Source organism: Budorcas taxicolor, chromosome 11 (genome assembly GCF_023091745.1).
Source record: "Budorcas taxicolor isolate Tak-1 chromosome 11, Takin1.1, whole genome shotgun sequence".
Lineage (NCBI taxonomy): Eukaryota > Metazoa > Chordata > Mammalia > Artiodactyla > Bovidae > Budorcas > Budorcas taxicolor.
In genome coordinates, this window is record NC_068920.1 from 137,958,854 (window position 1) to 137,976,621 (window position 17,768).

The 17,768-nt window shown below is 36.5% G+C and overlaps 1 protein-coding gene across 4 annotated transcripts in view; it reads left to right on the plus strand.

The window, feature by feature from the left end:
* PUM2 (pumilio RNA binding family member 2) overlaps positions 1–17,768 on the plus strand; it is a 121,678-nt gene that overhangs the window by 10,463 nt on the left and 93,447 nt on the right. For all 4 annotated transcript variants that reach the window (XM_052647890.1, XM_052647891.1, XM_052647892.1 and 1 more), the window contains exon 2: positions 15,266–15,334. In XM_052647890.1, coding sequence (XP_052503850.1) covers positions 15,284–15,334 — 51 coding nt within the window. In that variant the 5' untranslated portion in view covers positions 15,266–15,283. The remainder of the gene's footprint in view (positions 1–15,265; positions 15,335–17,768) is intronic.

Below are 17,768 nucleotides of genomic sequence, written 5' to 3' on the forward strand. Positions count from 1 at the left end.
CTCAATCTACTGAAAAGATGTTTTTCTGTTATGTTTCTTTATAACTCATGATACCTTTTTCATGTATATATGTATGTATATTTGAGTTCTACCATATAAAGCCATTGATTTCCAAGCTAACTTGCCTAGTGATTTTTAACATGTATATATTTTAAACATTTTAAAAATATAAGTATTCAAAGAGTGTAGAACTGTAAAATAAAAATCATGCATACCTCTTTCCTGACATGACCACTGTTAGCGGTTGTATCACTCTGCCACGTATACATACGTATGCGTGTGTCCTGCTTTTACAGAAGTGGAATGATGGTATCACTGGTTTTTACCTTGCCTTTTCACTTAATAGTCTGAAATTTTTTCCATGTATGCATAAATATACCCATCTCATGCTTTTAATGGGTGTATAGTTGGTAATTTTATTTTCTTTCCCTCCTTATTACAGTGTTTAGTATCCTTTTGCTCTCCTCCCTCATGACTGTTCACATTTCACAGAACACTGGCACAACTAGAACAGTATGCAAAATTTTGGTACATAATTCTGATGAGGTTTTAAATTCTCAGGGATAAGATGAAATTAATATATTGAAAAATACAAATTAAATGTCGGGAGAATTGAGAAAAAGATTATTTGGAGGAGGTTTTAATGGAGAAAGTGGCATTTGAGCCAGACAGATCCAAAGAGATATGTAGGATTTTCACATGAAGAGATAAAATGACAGAGCTGTCCAAGGGACTGGAATAGTTCAGCAAAAGGAAAGTTGGGGAAGAGAGTGATGGTTTATACTTGGTTGGTGTGGAAAATAGCATGGAGCATTCGGAATCTTTGTATTATTAATTCCTCTGCCATTTTAGTAGCTTTGTCTACTAGGGTAGGGAAGTTGAGCACAGTTTCCTTGTTTGTAATTAATACAATACTTACTTTGCTGGATTGTAGTGAAAATTAAATATAACATGCCTACTGTGATCACTGACATAAAATCAAGTGCTCAGTAAATCCTGTTTTCTGTTTAAGGGATGATGTCTGATAGAAATTAGTCCAGAGAGGTTATGCTCATTTGGAAATAGTTCTTTGTTGTTGTTTTTAATTTCGTATACTCCTTGTCAAAACTACGCTGAGGAAATAGGTGATATTAGGTTTAAACAACAGCTTGGATAAGTCAGTTAACCTTATAGAGCGTAACCCCCTTTACAAGCTGCAGTTGATAAATGTTTTGTTTCAAGGTGTGTGGGCGGGTGTCTAAAACTTGCCTATCCCTCAGAGCCCAGCTTAAATACTTAACAAGGCTTTAAATGCTTCACAAGGCTGCTGGTCTTATTGTTATCTTGTTAAACTTACTATGGAGATTTTCAAACTCAAGTAGAATAGTATAGTACACCTTGGAGTACTAGATCATCCATGTTCAACATTGTGTGAAATCTTTATACCTATATTTTACTTTTTTAAAATATTTCAAAGGAAATCCCAGACAATAGCTAGTTTAAGCATAAATTCTCATGCTTATGAGAACTTAGTGAATACAATCTTACTATTATTACTGCTAACAAAATTCCTTAATATCATCTAATACCCAGTCTATATCTAGATTTCTCTGATTTTCTCAGAAGTCTTTTTTTATAGTTGGTTTGTTAGAATCAGAATTCAAGCAAGGTTCATACAGTATATTTGACTTTTAAGCCTGTCGTTTATATAATAGTCCTTCCTCTTCCCTCCTCATAACAAAATTTCACAGATAGTGAAATGAGGTGAATTTTTTTCTTTTTTCCATATTCCTGGATTGGGCAGTTGTGTCCTTGTGTTATTTATTGATTTTCTGTGTTCTCTTTCTCGTATTTCTAATAAATCAGTATTTAGATCTAGCAGCTTTCTTAGATTGATGTTTACTGATTTACTTTTTTTAAAAAAGCAGTTTTCTTCATTGGTGGTGGTGCTGTTTCTTATTACATATATCATGAGGTGTATAAATGCTTGTTCCACTTTCAGAATTTATATATAAAAATGTTAACTTAGAAATACTGCTTTTTGAGGGGACTCATTTAATAATTTACATCAGACATTTCACATGTGTCTTCAACTGATTAGAACCACTTTGAGTTATCTAATAGGTATCTTCATTTTCCATCTAAGTTATTTGACCTACTGCTCTCGGGTGATATGTAAAAGCATCAAAAACTAGCATTGAGGTTGTTTTAGTGGGTAAATTTTCTCTGAGCAGTATTCTGTTTTTTGAAAAGAAATTTCAGTAATCAGTGTTTTATTTCTTAACCAATTGAGAGAATGCTTTGTAATATAAGAAACTTTGTAAGGACTATATATAGTGATTCTCCTTTGGGAGAATTCTAAGGAAAAAATACCTCGCCCTACAGCTGCAAGTATGTAAGTATGTATTTATCCCCATTATGTCTCCTTGAGAGTATATCTGAGATTGCGCCGCAAAGAGCTAAAAGTAGTTTTGCACATAAATATTTGGTAAATTTTTATTTACTGTCTTAATGCTTGTGCTGGAACAATCTTAATTTCTAATCTTAGAATATTTAAGCTAGGGTCTTTGAAGATTTCTAGTTTCTGGGAATCTGTATATTGATAAGGGGCTTCCCTGGTGGCTCAGAGGTTAAAGCATCTGCCTGCAATGTGGGAGACATCCCTGGGTTGGGAAGATCCCCTGGAGAAGGAAATGGCAACCCACTCCAGTATTCTTGCCTGGAAAATCTCATGGACAGAGGAGCCTGTTGGGCTATACTCCACGGGGTAGCAAAGAGTCAGACACGACTGAGTGGGCCAGGTTTTATTCAGAATGTAAAATTTGACTTTTCCTTAATATCGTTGAGTCAGTTATGCAGTGCTGTTCTTAATGGTAGTAAAACAGGTATATCATTCCCCCATGAAGTACATGGACAAATGAGTAGCATATTTCAAGAAAAATCTGTGGCTCTTTGTTCAGCCACCACCTAAGTGACTTGGTCAACACCGCTAGAAAAATGTGTCGTTCAGTTTGTTCCCCCAGATAAATAACAAATGACTAGATGTTGATGGTGATTCCTAGAGACTTCAAATGTTAAGTTGGTGAAAGCTAATAGTCTACCACAAAGAAACACAAACCTGGATTTAGTTTACCTTTGTCATGGATAAGAGGCATTGCTAAACAAATTAATTTTGTTGGAAAATTTGCAAAAGTGATTTCCTGTGCTGAAGAGACTAAGGTATTCTTAAGGACTTTGAAAGTGAAAGTGAAGTTGCTCAGTCGTGTCTTGACTCTTTGCAACCCCATAGACTGTAGCCTACCAGGCTTCTCTGTCCATGGGATTTTCCAGGCAATAGTACTGGAGTGGATTGCCATTTTCTTCTCCAGAAGATCTTCCCAAACCAGGGATTGAACCCAGGTCTCCCACATTGTAGACAGACACTTTACTGTCTGAGCCACCAGGGAAGTCCTTAAGGACTTTAGTACCTGTTTTCAATGCTCAGAAGCTCAGTTGTGTCTGACTCTTTGTGAATCCATGAACTGTATAGCCCACCAGGCTCCTCTGTCCATAGGATTCTCCAGGCAAGAATACTGGAGTGGGCTGCCATTTCTTTCTCCCCTGTTTTCACTGGATACTACTAATTAATGCTCAATGATTATGTTTGTTAAAATCAGTCCAAGGAGTTTGACTACTATAGGAATTTTTATAAGCCCCTTAAGTTACTCTTTGTGTATATTGACTTATGTCAATCAATTAAGTTTTCATGTACTTTGTTCTTGTAGTTGATTCTTGGGGTAGCAACAGCCTCTCTGTATTAGAGGACCAATTTGGAGAAGTAATGCCAATGGGAAGTTGCACTCATTTTATGTTGGTAAATGTTTTCAGTTGTTCATAAAGTCTGAGGAAGAGCCTTGTTCATGTCTGTTAAAATGAACATTGTGTATAAATGAAGGCACGTATAAACAGTCACTATCCAGATATTAGATGATTTCATGATCTGAATTTTTGGCTTCCCAGGTGGCGCTTTATTTTTTGGGCACCAAAATCCCTGCAAATGGTGACTGCAGCCATGAAATTAAAAGACGCTTACTCCTCGGAAGAAAAGTTATGACTGACCTCGACAGTATATTAAAAAGCAAAGACATTACTTTGTCAGCAAAGGTCCGTCTAGTCAAGGCTATGGTTTTTCCAGTAGTCAGGTATAGATGTGAGAGTTGGACTGTAAAGAAAGCTGAGCAGAGAGGAATTGATGCTTTTGAACTGTGGTGTTGGAAGAGACTCTTGAGAGTCCCTTGGACAGCAAGGAGATCCAGCCAGTCCATCCTAAAGGAAATCAGTCTTGAATATTTATTGGAAGAACTGATGTTGAAGCTGAAACTTCCAACACTTTGGCCACCTGATGTGAAGAAGTGACTCACTGGAAAATACCCTGATCCTGGGAAAGATGGAAGGCGGGAGGAGAAGGGGACAACAGAGTATGAGATGGTTGGATGGCATCACTGACTCAATGGACATGAGTTTGAATAAACTCCAGGAATTGATGATGGACAGAGAGGCCTGGTGTGCTGCAGTCCATGGGGTTTGAGAGTCAGACACGACTGAGCAACCGAACTGAACTGAGGTGGCGCTAGTGGTAGTGAACCCGCCTGTCAATGCAGGATACAGAAGAGATGTGGGTTAGATTCCTGGGTCAGGAAGATACCCTGGAGAAGGGCATGGCAACCCACTCCAGTATTGTTGTCTGGAGAATCACATGGACAGAGGAGCCTGGTGTGCCGTGGTCATTGGGGTCACACAGAGTCAGACATACTGAAGCAATTGAGCATGCATGCATGATCTGAATTTACATTTCCTAAAATGATCTTTTCATTCAATATATAGTGAGCATTTTGGTGGCAAAGATAGTTCATCACCCCTTTAATTGCAGAGTTTAATAACTACTATGGCTTTAAAATAGAACTAATTATAATGCTGTGAAAATGTGATTAGTATGATATGCTGGTGCTTTAATACCTAAAAAGCCTCTTGATGAACGTGAAAGAGGAGAGTGAAAAAGTTGGCTTAAAGTTCAACATTCAGAAAAAGATCATGGCATCCGGTCCCATCACTTCATGGGAAATCGATGGGGAAACAGTGTCAGACTTTATTTTTTTGGGCTCCAAAATCACTGCAGATGGTGACTGCAGCCATGAAATTAAAAGACGCTTACTCCTTGGAAGAAAAGTTATGACCAACCTAGACAGCATATGCAAAAGCAGAGACATTACTTTGCCGACTAAGGTCCGTCTAGTCAAGGCTATGGTTTTTCCTGTGGTCACGTATGGATGTGAGAGTTGGACTGTGAAGAACGCTGAGTGCCGAAGAATTGATGCTTTTGAACTGTGGTGTTGGAGAAGACTCTTGAGAGTCCCTTGGACTGCAAGGAGATCCAACCAGTGCATTCTGAAGGAGATAACCCTGGGATTTCTTTGGAAGGAATGATGCTAAAGCTGAAGCTCCAGTACTTTGGCCACCTCATGCAAAGAGTTGACTCATTGGAAAAGACTCTGATGCTGGGAGGGATTGGGGGCAGGAGGAGAAGGGGACGACAGAGGATGAGATGGCTGGATGGCATCACGGACTCGAGTGTGAGTCTGAGTGAACTCTGGGAAATGGTGATGGACAGGGAGGTCTGGTGTGCTGCAATTCATGGGGTCGCAAAGAGTTGGACACAATTGAGCAACTGAACTGAACTGAAATGGTTTTTGCCCCCCAACCTATTTTTTATGGTGTGCTCAGTCTCTCAGTTGTATCTGACTCTTTGTGACCCTATGCACTGTAGCCCACCAGGTTCTCCTGTTTATGGAATTTTCCAGGCAGGGATACTGGAGTGGGTTGCCATTTCCTATTCCACTTTTTTATGGTAGGCATATGGGAAGGAATTGGATCACATGTTCCCTGAGAAAATAATGTATAGTCTTGGTTCAATATATAGACTATTTGTAAACTTTGATTTGTGCATTAGTACATACGAAAACTCAAAAAATTTAACCAACTTGTTATTTGTGGTACTTTATCTGTTTTTCTTACATTATTAGTAATAGTGCTGTCCACAGAAAAATTAGCTAAAACTGTTCACTTTTAAAACCTAATAAGACATTCTTTTGTGACAGTTGTGTTAAAGACTCATAACTAACTGAGAGCCTGCTACTCCCTTGCTTGTTGGAATAAAGGGGTTGTTTTCTTTCTCCCTTACATCTAACCATGCAGGGGAGAGTTGTTACATTATATCCAGATTGTTTTCCCTTGCCCTCAGTTGACTCCAGCAGACATAGTGGTTCGACATAACAGTTTGGTGTTTTGCAAAAATTTTAGTCCTTCTTAGTGGCATATGTATGACCTGCTGCTCCTGCAGCTTCATTTTAATATGGAGTTTATTGCAGAAGAATTGAAACAGTGTTTATTTTCTTTCTGTCCCATTGTTTTGCTCACTTTCTTATATATTCTCTTTCTCATGATTGAAATAAATAACACCCTAAACTGAAAAGCTGAGCTTGAGTCTTGTTTTGTGGGTTTTGTTTTAAAGTCTTTTCCCTGTAACCTACCCATATTATTGAAAGGAAATGATAACACCACCTACATTTAAATATAATCTGAAATCCTTATTCATTATTAAAATAAAAATGTTCATGGGGATAGTATAAATGGAAAGGTTGAAAACAAAGCTCTGATGCTTAACTTTGGGTTTGCTCGAATCTGAGAGTGGATTGTCTGCATTTGATGTTTTGTGGAGCAATCAAGAGTAAATGCAGTAGAGCTCAGGTCAGCAAAGCTTGGCCTACACGTCAGATCTGGCCCAGCACCTGTTTTTGTTTGAACTGCTCTCCAGGATTGACTTAGAATTTTTAATTGTTTGGGGGGAAAAAATAAGATTTTGTGACACATCAAAAAATACGATATTCAGACTTCACTGTTCATAAATAAAGTTTTATTAGGACACATCTGTGCTCATTCATTTTCTTATTGTCCATGGCTGCTTTTGTGCTACAAATGCATTTGAGAAGCTGAGGGACTGTGTGACCTGTAAAGCCTAAAATGTATATATACTGTCCGTCAGTTTCTTTACAGAAAAAATTAGTTGACCTCTGCACTAGGGCATGCTTCACCACAAAAGTATGTGGATCTGTAGAACTAAGAGACATCTCTCAGTCTAGAGTCTCTTTAACTTACGACCTCGTATATTTGGACCACAGACGAAAACTTAGAAGTAAAAGTAAGTGAAAAGGGGACTTCGGTAAAGGTCTGATGCTTTTACTTCTGAGAAGATGTAAGTCTCTTCCTATTTTTCCTTCTTAATAAAAGTCTTCTCTCATTTGTATTTTGTACAGGCTTATTGTAATAAAATAAAAATAGATGGAAAAATTGGTGTGCTCTGTCTGATCACTTAAGGACTGTACAGATATTGGTATATTTCCTTTTGCTCTTTCTTAACGTTGCTATAATTAACATAAGCATTTCCTTACAAACTCAGATATTGTTAACAGCTACACAATACTTTATTTATACTTGCGTTTTATCACTTACTGAGACAATTATGCAGTTTATACTTTTAGGATCTGTAAGCAACACTACAAACATTTTTCTACATAAAACCTTTTTATATTTAGGTTTTATTCTTCAGATTGATTTTCAAATTAAGGGAGACTGATTCAGGAGATAAGAACCTATATATATATATGATACCAAATTGCTTTCCTAAGAAAGCATTGAAACTTTAGAATGTGTGTTTGTTAGAGGTAGTTTCCTTCTTAGAGCTTATTGACTCTTAAAAATCTGCCATAGTTATCTGAGGCTACAGTTTACTGCAGATTAAAGGCAACCTAAGTAGAAAGGTCAGAAGTAATATGTTCCAAGTCAAGTAGTATTGAACCTGAAAACAAGGCAGGAGGCTGAAATACTAACAGAAGCCTTCCTACCAGAGACACAAACATTGAGCAACCTAAGAGTTTCAGAAATAGTATGTATGATGCTTTTAATAATAACAACTAGTTACTTGTTGAGCACTTTTTATTGATCACTCACAAAACACTTTTGGATACATTTGATCTTCACAACAGATAAGATTTAGAGGTTAGGCAGAATTTAAGACTCAAAAAACTCTGTATTCTGAATCTAAATCACGTATTATTTGTACTCTACCACATCATCTTAGGAGCTTCCCTGGTGGCTCAGTGGTAAAGAATCTGCCTTCAGTGCAGGAGGCTCACGAGACATGGGTTTGATCCCTGAGTCAGGAAGATACCCTGGAGAAGGAAATGGCAACCTACTCCAGTATTCTTGCCTGGAGAATCCCACGGGCAGAGGAGCCTGGCGGGCTACAGTCCATGGGGTTGCAAGCAGTCGGACACGACTGAAGCCACTTAGCATGCACACACATTGTCTTACGTGTAAAATTTATTCATAATGGTTTCCTCAGGATTGCAGAATAATGAATCCATTTTTATAACTATTTCCATCCTAAGTAACAAGCATCTTATATTTTTTGGCCCTAGCGGAATAATTAATCTTAATAAGGACAGTCTGTTCTCAGAGGATACAGATAAGTAAGATGTCACATGGAAGTTTTTTTTTTTTTTAAATACCTGCAACTGGTATGGTATTTGTGTATTGAGCCCAGACTTCAGGGCTTAATATCATTTAATGTATGTTCATAAATTATGTAGTCAGAGTTATACGGCTGCGTTGTCAAATTGGTGGGATTTAAATGGAAGCATTTCTAAGAAATTAGAACACCTCTTTAAGGTGATTGAAAATACTTGATTCCTGATAGTATGTTAGCAGTATCCCAAAGCTTTCAGATGATTGGCCATTAGGTTTGGGAACCAGTTAATGCTTGGAAGAAGTTGAGGCTGTAATGGGATGGGAGATCTGAAAATACAGTCTGTAACATACATGGTATAGGAGAAAGTAAAATCACAAATATAAAACAGATTTATAAAGGACACTGAGTTTAGGGCTGCATGGAGTTCTTAAGAAGCACTGCAAAAAAATAAAATGGACCCTTCCCCAATTTAAGAAATTTTAAAGAAACAATGGAAGTCAAAGATGATTTGAGCAGACCACACTAGACATTAGAGTGAATTGTTCACGGTTAGATGTAGAACTTTGATTGCATGACAGAAATGTAGGACACAATATGGTCCAAGAGTCCCTTTACTTATCAGATAATTGGGGTCCCTCCAAAATATATTTATGAATGTTCAGTTGTTCATCAGTATCTGCAGGGCATTGTTCCAGGGGCCTCCCCAGCCCAATACCAACATCTGAAGATGCTCAAGTTGCTTATGCAAAGTGGTGTGGTATTTGCATATAATCTTTGTGCACACTGGAGTATACTTTAAATCATCTCTAAGTTACTTACAATATCGGTTACAATGTCAATGTTATGTAAATAGGTGCCAGCCCTCAGGGAATTTGATTTTGGAAACTCTGGAATTTTTTTCATACTTTGGATCCCTGGTTGGTGAAACATGCAGATGTGGATGGATATTGAGGCCCAGCTGTAGAAGTTGGGTGATAAAAGAGTGCTTTGATCTTGAACTTCTGTTTTAAATCCGTGTCATGATGGTGTGGCTAGAGATATTTATTATAGTTAGGTATTGGATGTGTGTGTAAATAGTTCATCTGACTATTATGTTATCAAACCCATAATGAAATTTTTGCCTTAAGTGGGGATATATATTTTGAAGAGATAAAGAGGAAAAAAATAGTCCTCTGTACTTACGCACGTACTCAGCATTTCTGGTGCTCTTCCTTCCTGATGATCTGAATTTCCATCTGATATCCTTTCCCTTTAGCTTAAGAATTTTTAAAGGACTTTCTGAGGTGGAAATCTGTTTAGCAGTTTTTTTCCTTTTTATCTATAAATGTCTTTTAGCCTTTATTCTTAAAGGATATTTTCACCAGAGAAAAATTCTAGGTTAGCATTTTTTCTTCTTTCAGCCCTGTAAAGTCTGATCCTTTTTATTCTGGTTCCCATTGCTTCTAGTGTGAAATCAGTGGTCATTCATCATTTTTCCCCATTTTGTAATTTTTTTCTCTGTCTGCCTTCAGGATTTTCTCTTTGTTCATTACTTTTCAGTGCATAGGGGCCAGGTTTTGTTTTTATTTTTCCTATTTATTTTGCGTGGAGTTCATTGAACATCGTGAATCTGTAAATTTTGCTTTCATCATATATGAGGGGATTTCTGGCCATTATTTCTTCAAATAATTTTTCCACTTCATTAATTGTTTCTCTTTCCTTTTTTCCCCCCTTCTTGTCAGATTGGAAATCACTATTGATCTGTGTTCAAATTCACTTTTTATTTTCAACTTACTATTAAGTGATCAACTATCAGTCCTAAAGGAAATCAACCCTGAATATTCACTGGAAGGACTGATGCTGAAGCTCCAGTTCTTTAGCCACCTGATATGAAGAACCGACTCACTGGAAAAGACCCTGATGCTGTGAACGGTTGAGGGCAGCAGGAGAAGGGGGTGACAGAAGATGAGATGGATAGCATGGTTGAATAGCATCACCAGCTTAATGGACCTGAGTTTAAGCAAACTGTGGGAGATAGTGCAGGACAGGGAAGCCTGGTGTGCTGCAGTCTATGGGGTCACACAGAGTTGGACACAACTTAGCAACTGAACAACAGCAACTGTTAAGTGCATCCAGTGAAATTTTTAAAAGATATTTTTCAGTTTTAGAAGGTCCATTTGATTGTTTATAGTTTTGCTTTTTTCTTTATGCTGGAATTTATTTTCTCATTTATTAGTGTGTTTTTCCTTTCATCTTTGAGCACAGTTATAATAGTTAAATTTTAAGATCTTTGCTAATTCTAACCTCTAGGTCATCTTGGGGTTGGTCTTTTATTAGTTGACTTTTTCCTTAGTCAAGGTCACACATTCCTGTTTTTTTAGGTGTCTAGTGATTTTGGATTGTGTTTTAGTCTTTATGATTTTTTTTGTTCTCATGGAACTCAAACCCCAAATTTCCATAACTTCTGTGGACATCAGCAACAGACGTTTCTCCTTAGTCCTTTTATCCATAATTGGGCTGCTTGTGTGGGCAGCCCCACACAAATGCAGTCCAGGGATTGCTTAAACATCTGAGTTGAATTTATGCACAAAATTCAGTTCTAGACTATCCTCCAGTTTGTTATTTTCCATTGCCTTCAATTTGTTTTTATATTTTTTTCAGTTGTTTATTTACTAAGTCTCGTCCAACTCTTGTGACCCCATGGAGTATAGCCTGCCAGGCTCCTCTGTCTGTGGGATTTCCCAGGCAAGAACACTGGAGTGGATTACCCTTTCCTTTTCCAGGAGATTTCTGACCCAGAGATTGAACCCACGTCTCCTGCATTGGCAAATGGCTTCTTTACCACTGCCACCAGGAAAGCCCATTTTGTCCAGAGTTAAAAGCAGGAGGGTTTGGCCTGATAGGAGCTACTCTTCCAATTACCAGAAACTGTGACTGATTTAAATTCTTTGAGGACAGTGACCATATTTTAATTCATTCTTTTCTCTATAAAATCTTGCACATTGAATATGCCCAGTAAAAGCTTATTAATGGAAGGATGAATAAAGTTATCACTTTCTAAGAACTGTTAATGAATCCAGCTCTTCTAGCACGTTAAGAAAAAAGGATGGCTTATTTGCTATCCATATATCTTCCATGTATCTTCTTTGATGTAATACCTGTTTAGATCTGCCCATTTTTTAATTGGGTTGTTCTCTTATTTCTCTTAAAGAGTTTTAAGTATATCTTGGACACAAATCCTGTATCTGACATGATTTGCAGATATTTTCCTCCTATCTGTAGTTTGTTTTTTCTTTCTCTTTATCACTGTCTTTTGTAGAACTTTTTTTTATTGCTGACGTCAAGTTTTTAGACATAGCCTTTTCTTTTGTGGACTCTGCTTTTGATATTGATCTAAAAACTCACTACCAAATGCAGGGTCACACAGCTTTGCTGTTTTCCTAGAAGTTTGATAATGTTAAGTGTTGCATTTAGGTGTATGATCCATTTTGAGTTAATTTTTATATCATGGTGTGTGTTGAAGTTCATATTTTTGCATATGGGCATCCCGTTGTTCACGTACCATTTGATGAAACAATTGAAGAATTAACTAATAGCTAACTTTTGAATGCTTACGTAACCAGATTGTTTTATGTTACCTAATTAACTTTTCACAGCGTGCTTTGTGGAAGCTGCTGCTGCTATTTTTCCATGCAGAAATTGAGAAAAAATAATTTAGGTTAGTTGTTTAGAGTTACAGAACTACTACCTGTCAGAACTATAATTTGAATCCAGTTCTCTCTCCTTTTAAGCCACATTAAGGAGAAGTTAAGGATTAAAATATGAGATTCATATGGTCAGAGTACAATTTAGAAAAATGGTAGCTTATCACATTTTGGAGATTAGATTGTAGGGTGGGAAGATAGACTATTGCAAGAGATGGTGGTGGTCTGACCAACCAGACAACTGAAAATTAGATTTAAATAAGGAGGTTGACTTTAGTTATTAGATATTGGTGTAAGAAAGGAAATAATTAATTTATAAGTGCAGAATACGGAAGAGTAAGATTGGAATTTCCTATGGTACCTCCAGGGAATGGAAGAAAGGAAATACTTGGAAATGCTGAAGAGGAGAGTGATTTGGTTTATAAATACAAACTGGGAGTGAAGTCCTGTGCATATATCATTTAAGTATCAAAGCACTTAGAGTGGATGAGATTGCTTGGGCTAAACAATAGAATTTTGAGAAACACTGACATTTTTGAGTTGAGTAGACAAATAGGAGTTTGTGAAGAAGCCTGAGAAGAAGTAACTAGACACATAAGAAAGTAAAAAGAATTGTAAGAGAATGCCTAACATCAGAACAGCCTTATCTTGTAAGGAGAGGAAGTGCACTGTAATATCAAATACTATGGAATTATAAAGAGAGAGAACTGACTGGGAAAAATACTAAATAGGATTACGTTGTAAGGCTCCAAAGTTGGAAGGCTGTGAATTTATGTAGTGGCTTCAGTTTTGAATCGTTTTCTCCAGCGGTACTTAACATTAGGAGGCAAAGAGACTATGACTTAAGAACACACTGTCACATGAATGGTAAAAAGCAGTTTAAACTGTTAGAAATGGAAAATATATGCTGTAGTTTTAGTTTGAGGAGAAGGGAGAAGAGTTATTGTTTTAAATTATGGTTGATTTACATTATTAGTTTCAGGTGTACAGCATAGTGATTGATTATTTTTATAAATTATACTCCATTGAAAGTTATTACAAAATAATGACTAATTGCCTGTGCTGTACAGTATATCCTTGTTGCTTATCTATTTTATACATAGTAGTTTGTATCTCTTACTCTTACACCCCTAATTTGCATTCCCCCCCTTTCCTTTGATAACCAATAGTTTGTATCTGTGAGCTTGTTTCTGCTTTGCATATATATTCATTTGTATTATTTTTTTTAATTTCACATATAAGTGATATCATGCAATACTTTCTGTGACTTATTTCACTAAGCATAATACTCTCAGGTTCATCTACATTGCTGCAAATGGCAGAATTTTGTTCTTTTTATGATTGAGTAATACTCCATTGTGTCTGAACACCACATGTTTTTAATCCATTTATGTGTTGATAGGCATTTGGGTTGCTTCCATGTTTTGGCCGTTGTAAATAGTGCTTCTGTGAACATTGGGATACCTGTATCTTTTCAAATTAGTATTTTCTAGTTAGATACCCAGGAGTGGAATTGCTGGATCATATGGTGGTTCTATTTTTAGTGTTTTGAGGAACCAACATACTGTTTTCCCTAGTGGCAGCTGTACCAGTTTACGTTTCCACCAACAGTGTACAAAGCTTCCCTTTTCTCCATATCCTCTCCAACATTTGTTATTTGTAGATTTTTTGATGACAGCCATTCTGATAATTGTGAGGTGATATCTCATTTTGATTTGCATTTTTCTAATAATTGGTGGTATTGAGAATCTCTTCATGTGCCTGTTAACCATCTGTATTTCTTCTTTGGAAAAATGTCTGTTCAGGTCTTCTGCCCATTATTTGATTTGAGGTGTAGGTTTCTTTTTTTTTTTTTTTTTTGCAGGGGTTGAGTTTTGGTGTTTTTTATGTGTGGTTTATGAGCTGTTTGTTTTGGATATTAACCCCTTGTCAGTCATATTATTTGCAAATATTTTTCTCCCATTCTGTTGGTTGTCTTTTCAGTTTGTCAATTTTCCTGTACAAAAAGCTTTAAATTAGATCCCATTTGTTTATTTCTGCTTTTATTTTGTCTTAGGAGACAGATCGAAAAAATACTGCTGTGATTTATGTCAGAGTGTTCTGCCAGTGTTCTCTTCCAAGAGTTTTATGGTTTCAAGTCTTACATTTAGGTCTTTAATCCATTTTTAGCTCATTTTTTATGTGATGTGAGATAATGTTCTAACCTCATTGTTTCATGTGTAACTAACTGTCCAGTTTTCCCAGCTTGTTAAAGAGACTGTCTTCTTTCCATTGTATACTCTTGCCTCCTTTGTTGAAGATTAATTGGCTATAAGTGCATTAATTTATTTCTGGGCTCTTTATTCTGTTCCATTCATCTCTGTTTTTATTTTTGTGCCATTTCCATGCTGTTTTGCTAATTGCAGGGAAAGGAATTGTTTTTAAGGGAACTTTTGAATATTAAAAAACATCAAAGCTGATTAATTTTTTATCATTGGTAGAAGATCTATAAATAATAAAATTCTGAGAAATTTTGAAAACTGATAAAAGTAGTACAAAGTAATAATTTTTTTAATAGGAACTACAACATTTTTTTAAAAAGAAGATAACTGTTGGGACTTCCCTGATGGTGCAGGGAAGATTCTGGGCTGGTTAAGACTCTGCTTCCACTGCAGGGGCTCAGGGTTCAATCCCTGATCTGGAAACTAAGATCCCACATGCCTCATGGCACAGCCACACACAAAAAAGATAACTGTATTGTAGTACTTGAGCTCACTTTTTCTGTTCTTTACTTCCCATGTATTCCTTTGCTTAAGAAACTAGTAGCGATTTCTTTTGGCACCCAGAATAATCCAAGAACCCTTGAACCTCCTGGTTTTCCCACAGATTTTAGTGTTGATTGCTATGGTGCTCTATTTAGGAAAACCTGTCTTTATAGAGAAGCGTATTCTTGTCCATCTCAGCTCATCCTGTAACATCAGTAATAGCAGAATATAATATAAAAATAGTTGATGCAGTCTTAAGATTTTTTTTTTCTAATTTTGTTTTTGTTATTCAACAGGTTTGATCTGTGGATGAAATGAATCATGATTTTCAAGCTCTTGCATTAGAATCTCGGGGAATGGGAGAGGTAAATATTTATGAATACTAAGGATGTGTATCTCACTTTGAGTCTTTGAGCCATTGAAACTTGTTTATTAACTGTAAATCTTTTGAAAATAGTGGCGATATCTTCCAAGTGATGTGGGCTTTTAAAATCTATAGTTGTGGAAATCTCAGCCTTTTTTTTTAACTTTTAGCAGTAATGTTAGTGGGATTATTGTGTCTAGTTGATTTGATTGACCTGGTTAGATAATGTCATATTTTAGTAATGGACCGTAATAACTTTGATCAGAAAAGAGCTCTCCTTGATCTTTGTCCTGCTGTTTTATATATGTATGCTATGTTTGCTTTAGTCACACTTAATTGTTCACTATTCTCTCACAAAAATTTCTCGTTCATTGTTTGCTTAATAAACTTCTAATCCTCTGCAGGACTCTACTGAAAAAAGGCTCTTTATCTGTTTGCTGTTTGCAGTAAATTTAATTACTTCATCTGACTTCTCATGGATCTTTATACATACTTTTATTATAATACTGGTTACAGTTTATTCATTTTTTATTAGTCTTCTCTGTAGATTGTTAGCTTTGAATGACTAGCACACAGTGAGCACTCCTAGTACTTTGGATTTTATCAGTCCTGTTTTATGATTTTCATTGGGGCATCCCATTTAACCTCATCATTACATAATTTAAGGCATCAAAAATACTTAGTTTTCCATATACCTAAATGAATATTTAGAAAACTTTAATTGATTATGAAAACTCTTGTCACATTTTTGATTTGTCATGTTCTGTAGTACTAACGTAGTGTGGACTTTGATAATAGAAAATAACCATGAACAGACCTAAGATGTGTAATTAACTGCTTGCTCCTGGAGATTATTTTACTTTGGTAGACCTTCATGAGACTCACTCCATCCAATGCTGTGCTCTTCAGATGCAGAAAAAGAGTCCAGTCACTCCTCTGGGCCACAAGAGGGCACCCTGCAGCTAGCTAACCCTCCCCTTCTTCAGAACAGCGTTTTCCAAAGAGTTTGTCATTTTCAGAGGACTGATTTAAGGGTGAGTTAAGGTGCTTAAGCATAAGTATTGCCAAAGTAAACTTGTTAGTCCAGTGCTTAAGGTAAAACTCTGGGCCCTAAGAAAATCTGAGAGAGGAAATAATTTTTTAGTTAAAAATAGACCTTGTAGCCTCACTGCAGTGCAGTGGCTGCTTAGGCCTTGTTTACACTCTGAGTGAACAGAAGGAAACAGTTCAAAGGGCTTTTGTTTTTTTCCTTGTTACTTGTTTTCTTTGGTCTTCAGAAAGTAGGATAACATATCTTAAAAGCAAGTTTGAACAGTGTGTCAGCCTAGTCTGTAACAGACTTGAACTTTTTTTTTAATACCAAATATAGTCACACCCTTACCTTAATTCTGTTTAGACCCCACAACACTTTACTTTTCAGATCTACATTGAGTATGTATTTACAACTTGACTGTTTTCCTCCCTTTCTAAATAGTAGTTGATAAACCCAAAGACATCTTTGCAGTTTTAAAAAGGGTGTCATGATCAGAAGTAGTACAGAGAGTTCAGTTGTTTGGGGGGTAAGTGGAGGGGTATTTGAGGTTTCTGGGAAAAAGAGGCTGGGTTTTTAAATGACCTAAAGCTTAAATCCAGGCTTTTCTTAGTGGAAATGTCAGATATACAGAGTAAAAGTGGTTAGGGTTAGGCTGTCTGGTTTTTTGGCAGGTAGTTAGAAGGTCATGCTTCTGCGCCCATCTAGTAAAAATGTATTTTTTTAAATAAGCTGTTATTCACTAATTAATTTTTTTTTAACAGTTTACCAGCTAATTCTGTTACTCTAAGAGATAGTGAGAAACCTTTTGAGGTTTCTGTCTCTGGGTTCCCTCTCCCACAAGCCTCTCTATCTTTCCTCATCTCACAGGCAGCAGGGAACCTTCTGGGATTTCCTTCTTTGCCTGTCTCTCTCTCACCAGTCTTCTCCTTTCCTGACAGGTGAGGCTTATTGTTTTATCCCAGAATTTATTCATTTTAATAAACTAAAAGCAGGCTTGAGTTTTTTAGAATTGCTTATTTATTTTTTCATTGCAAAATCCTTTTCTAATATATTGCCCTATCTTGACTTTTTTTTTTTAAATAAAGCTTTACTTATTTATTATGTCTTAAGTTGTAAATCTAATGTACAAAGCAGTGCATTGCACGTAGGGTTATTTCCAAATGTATTGGGTTATGTAGATCATGATAGCTTTTACTGACTCATCATCAGAAGGACAGTTTCTTCTGGTTGTTTATCCAAAATAGGAATAGATTTGTAATCATCCATTCATAAACTCATCCTTTCCAATTTTTTCCATAGCACATTTCTGCCAGAAGGCCCAATTTGTATTATGTCACATGGCTTAAAAAGAGCAAAGCTAACCCATAGGAGGTTGAACTCATTTTCATTAGTATGCTGTTTT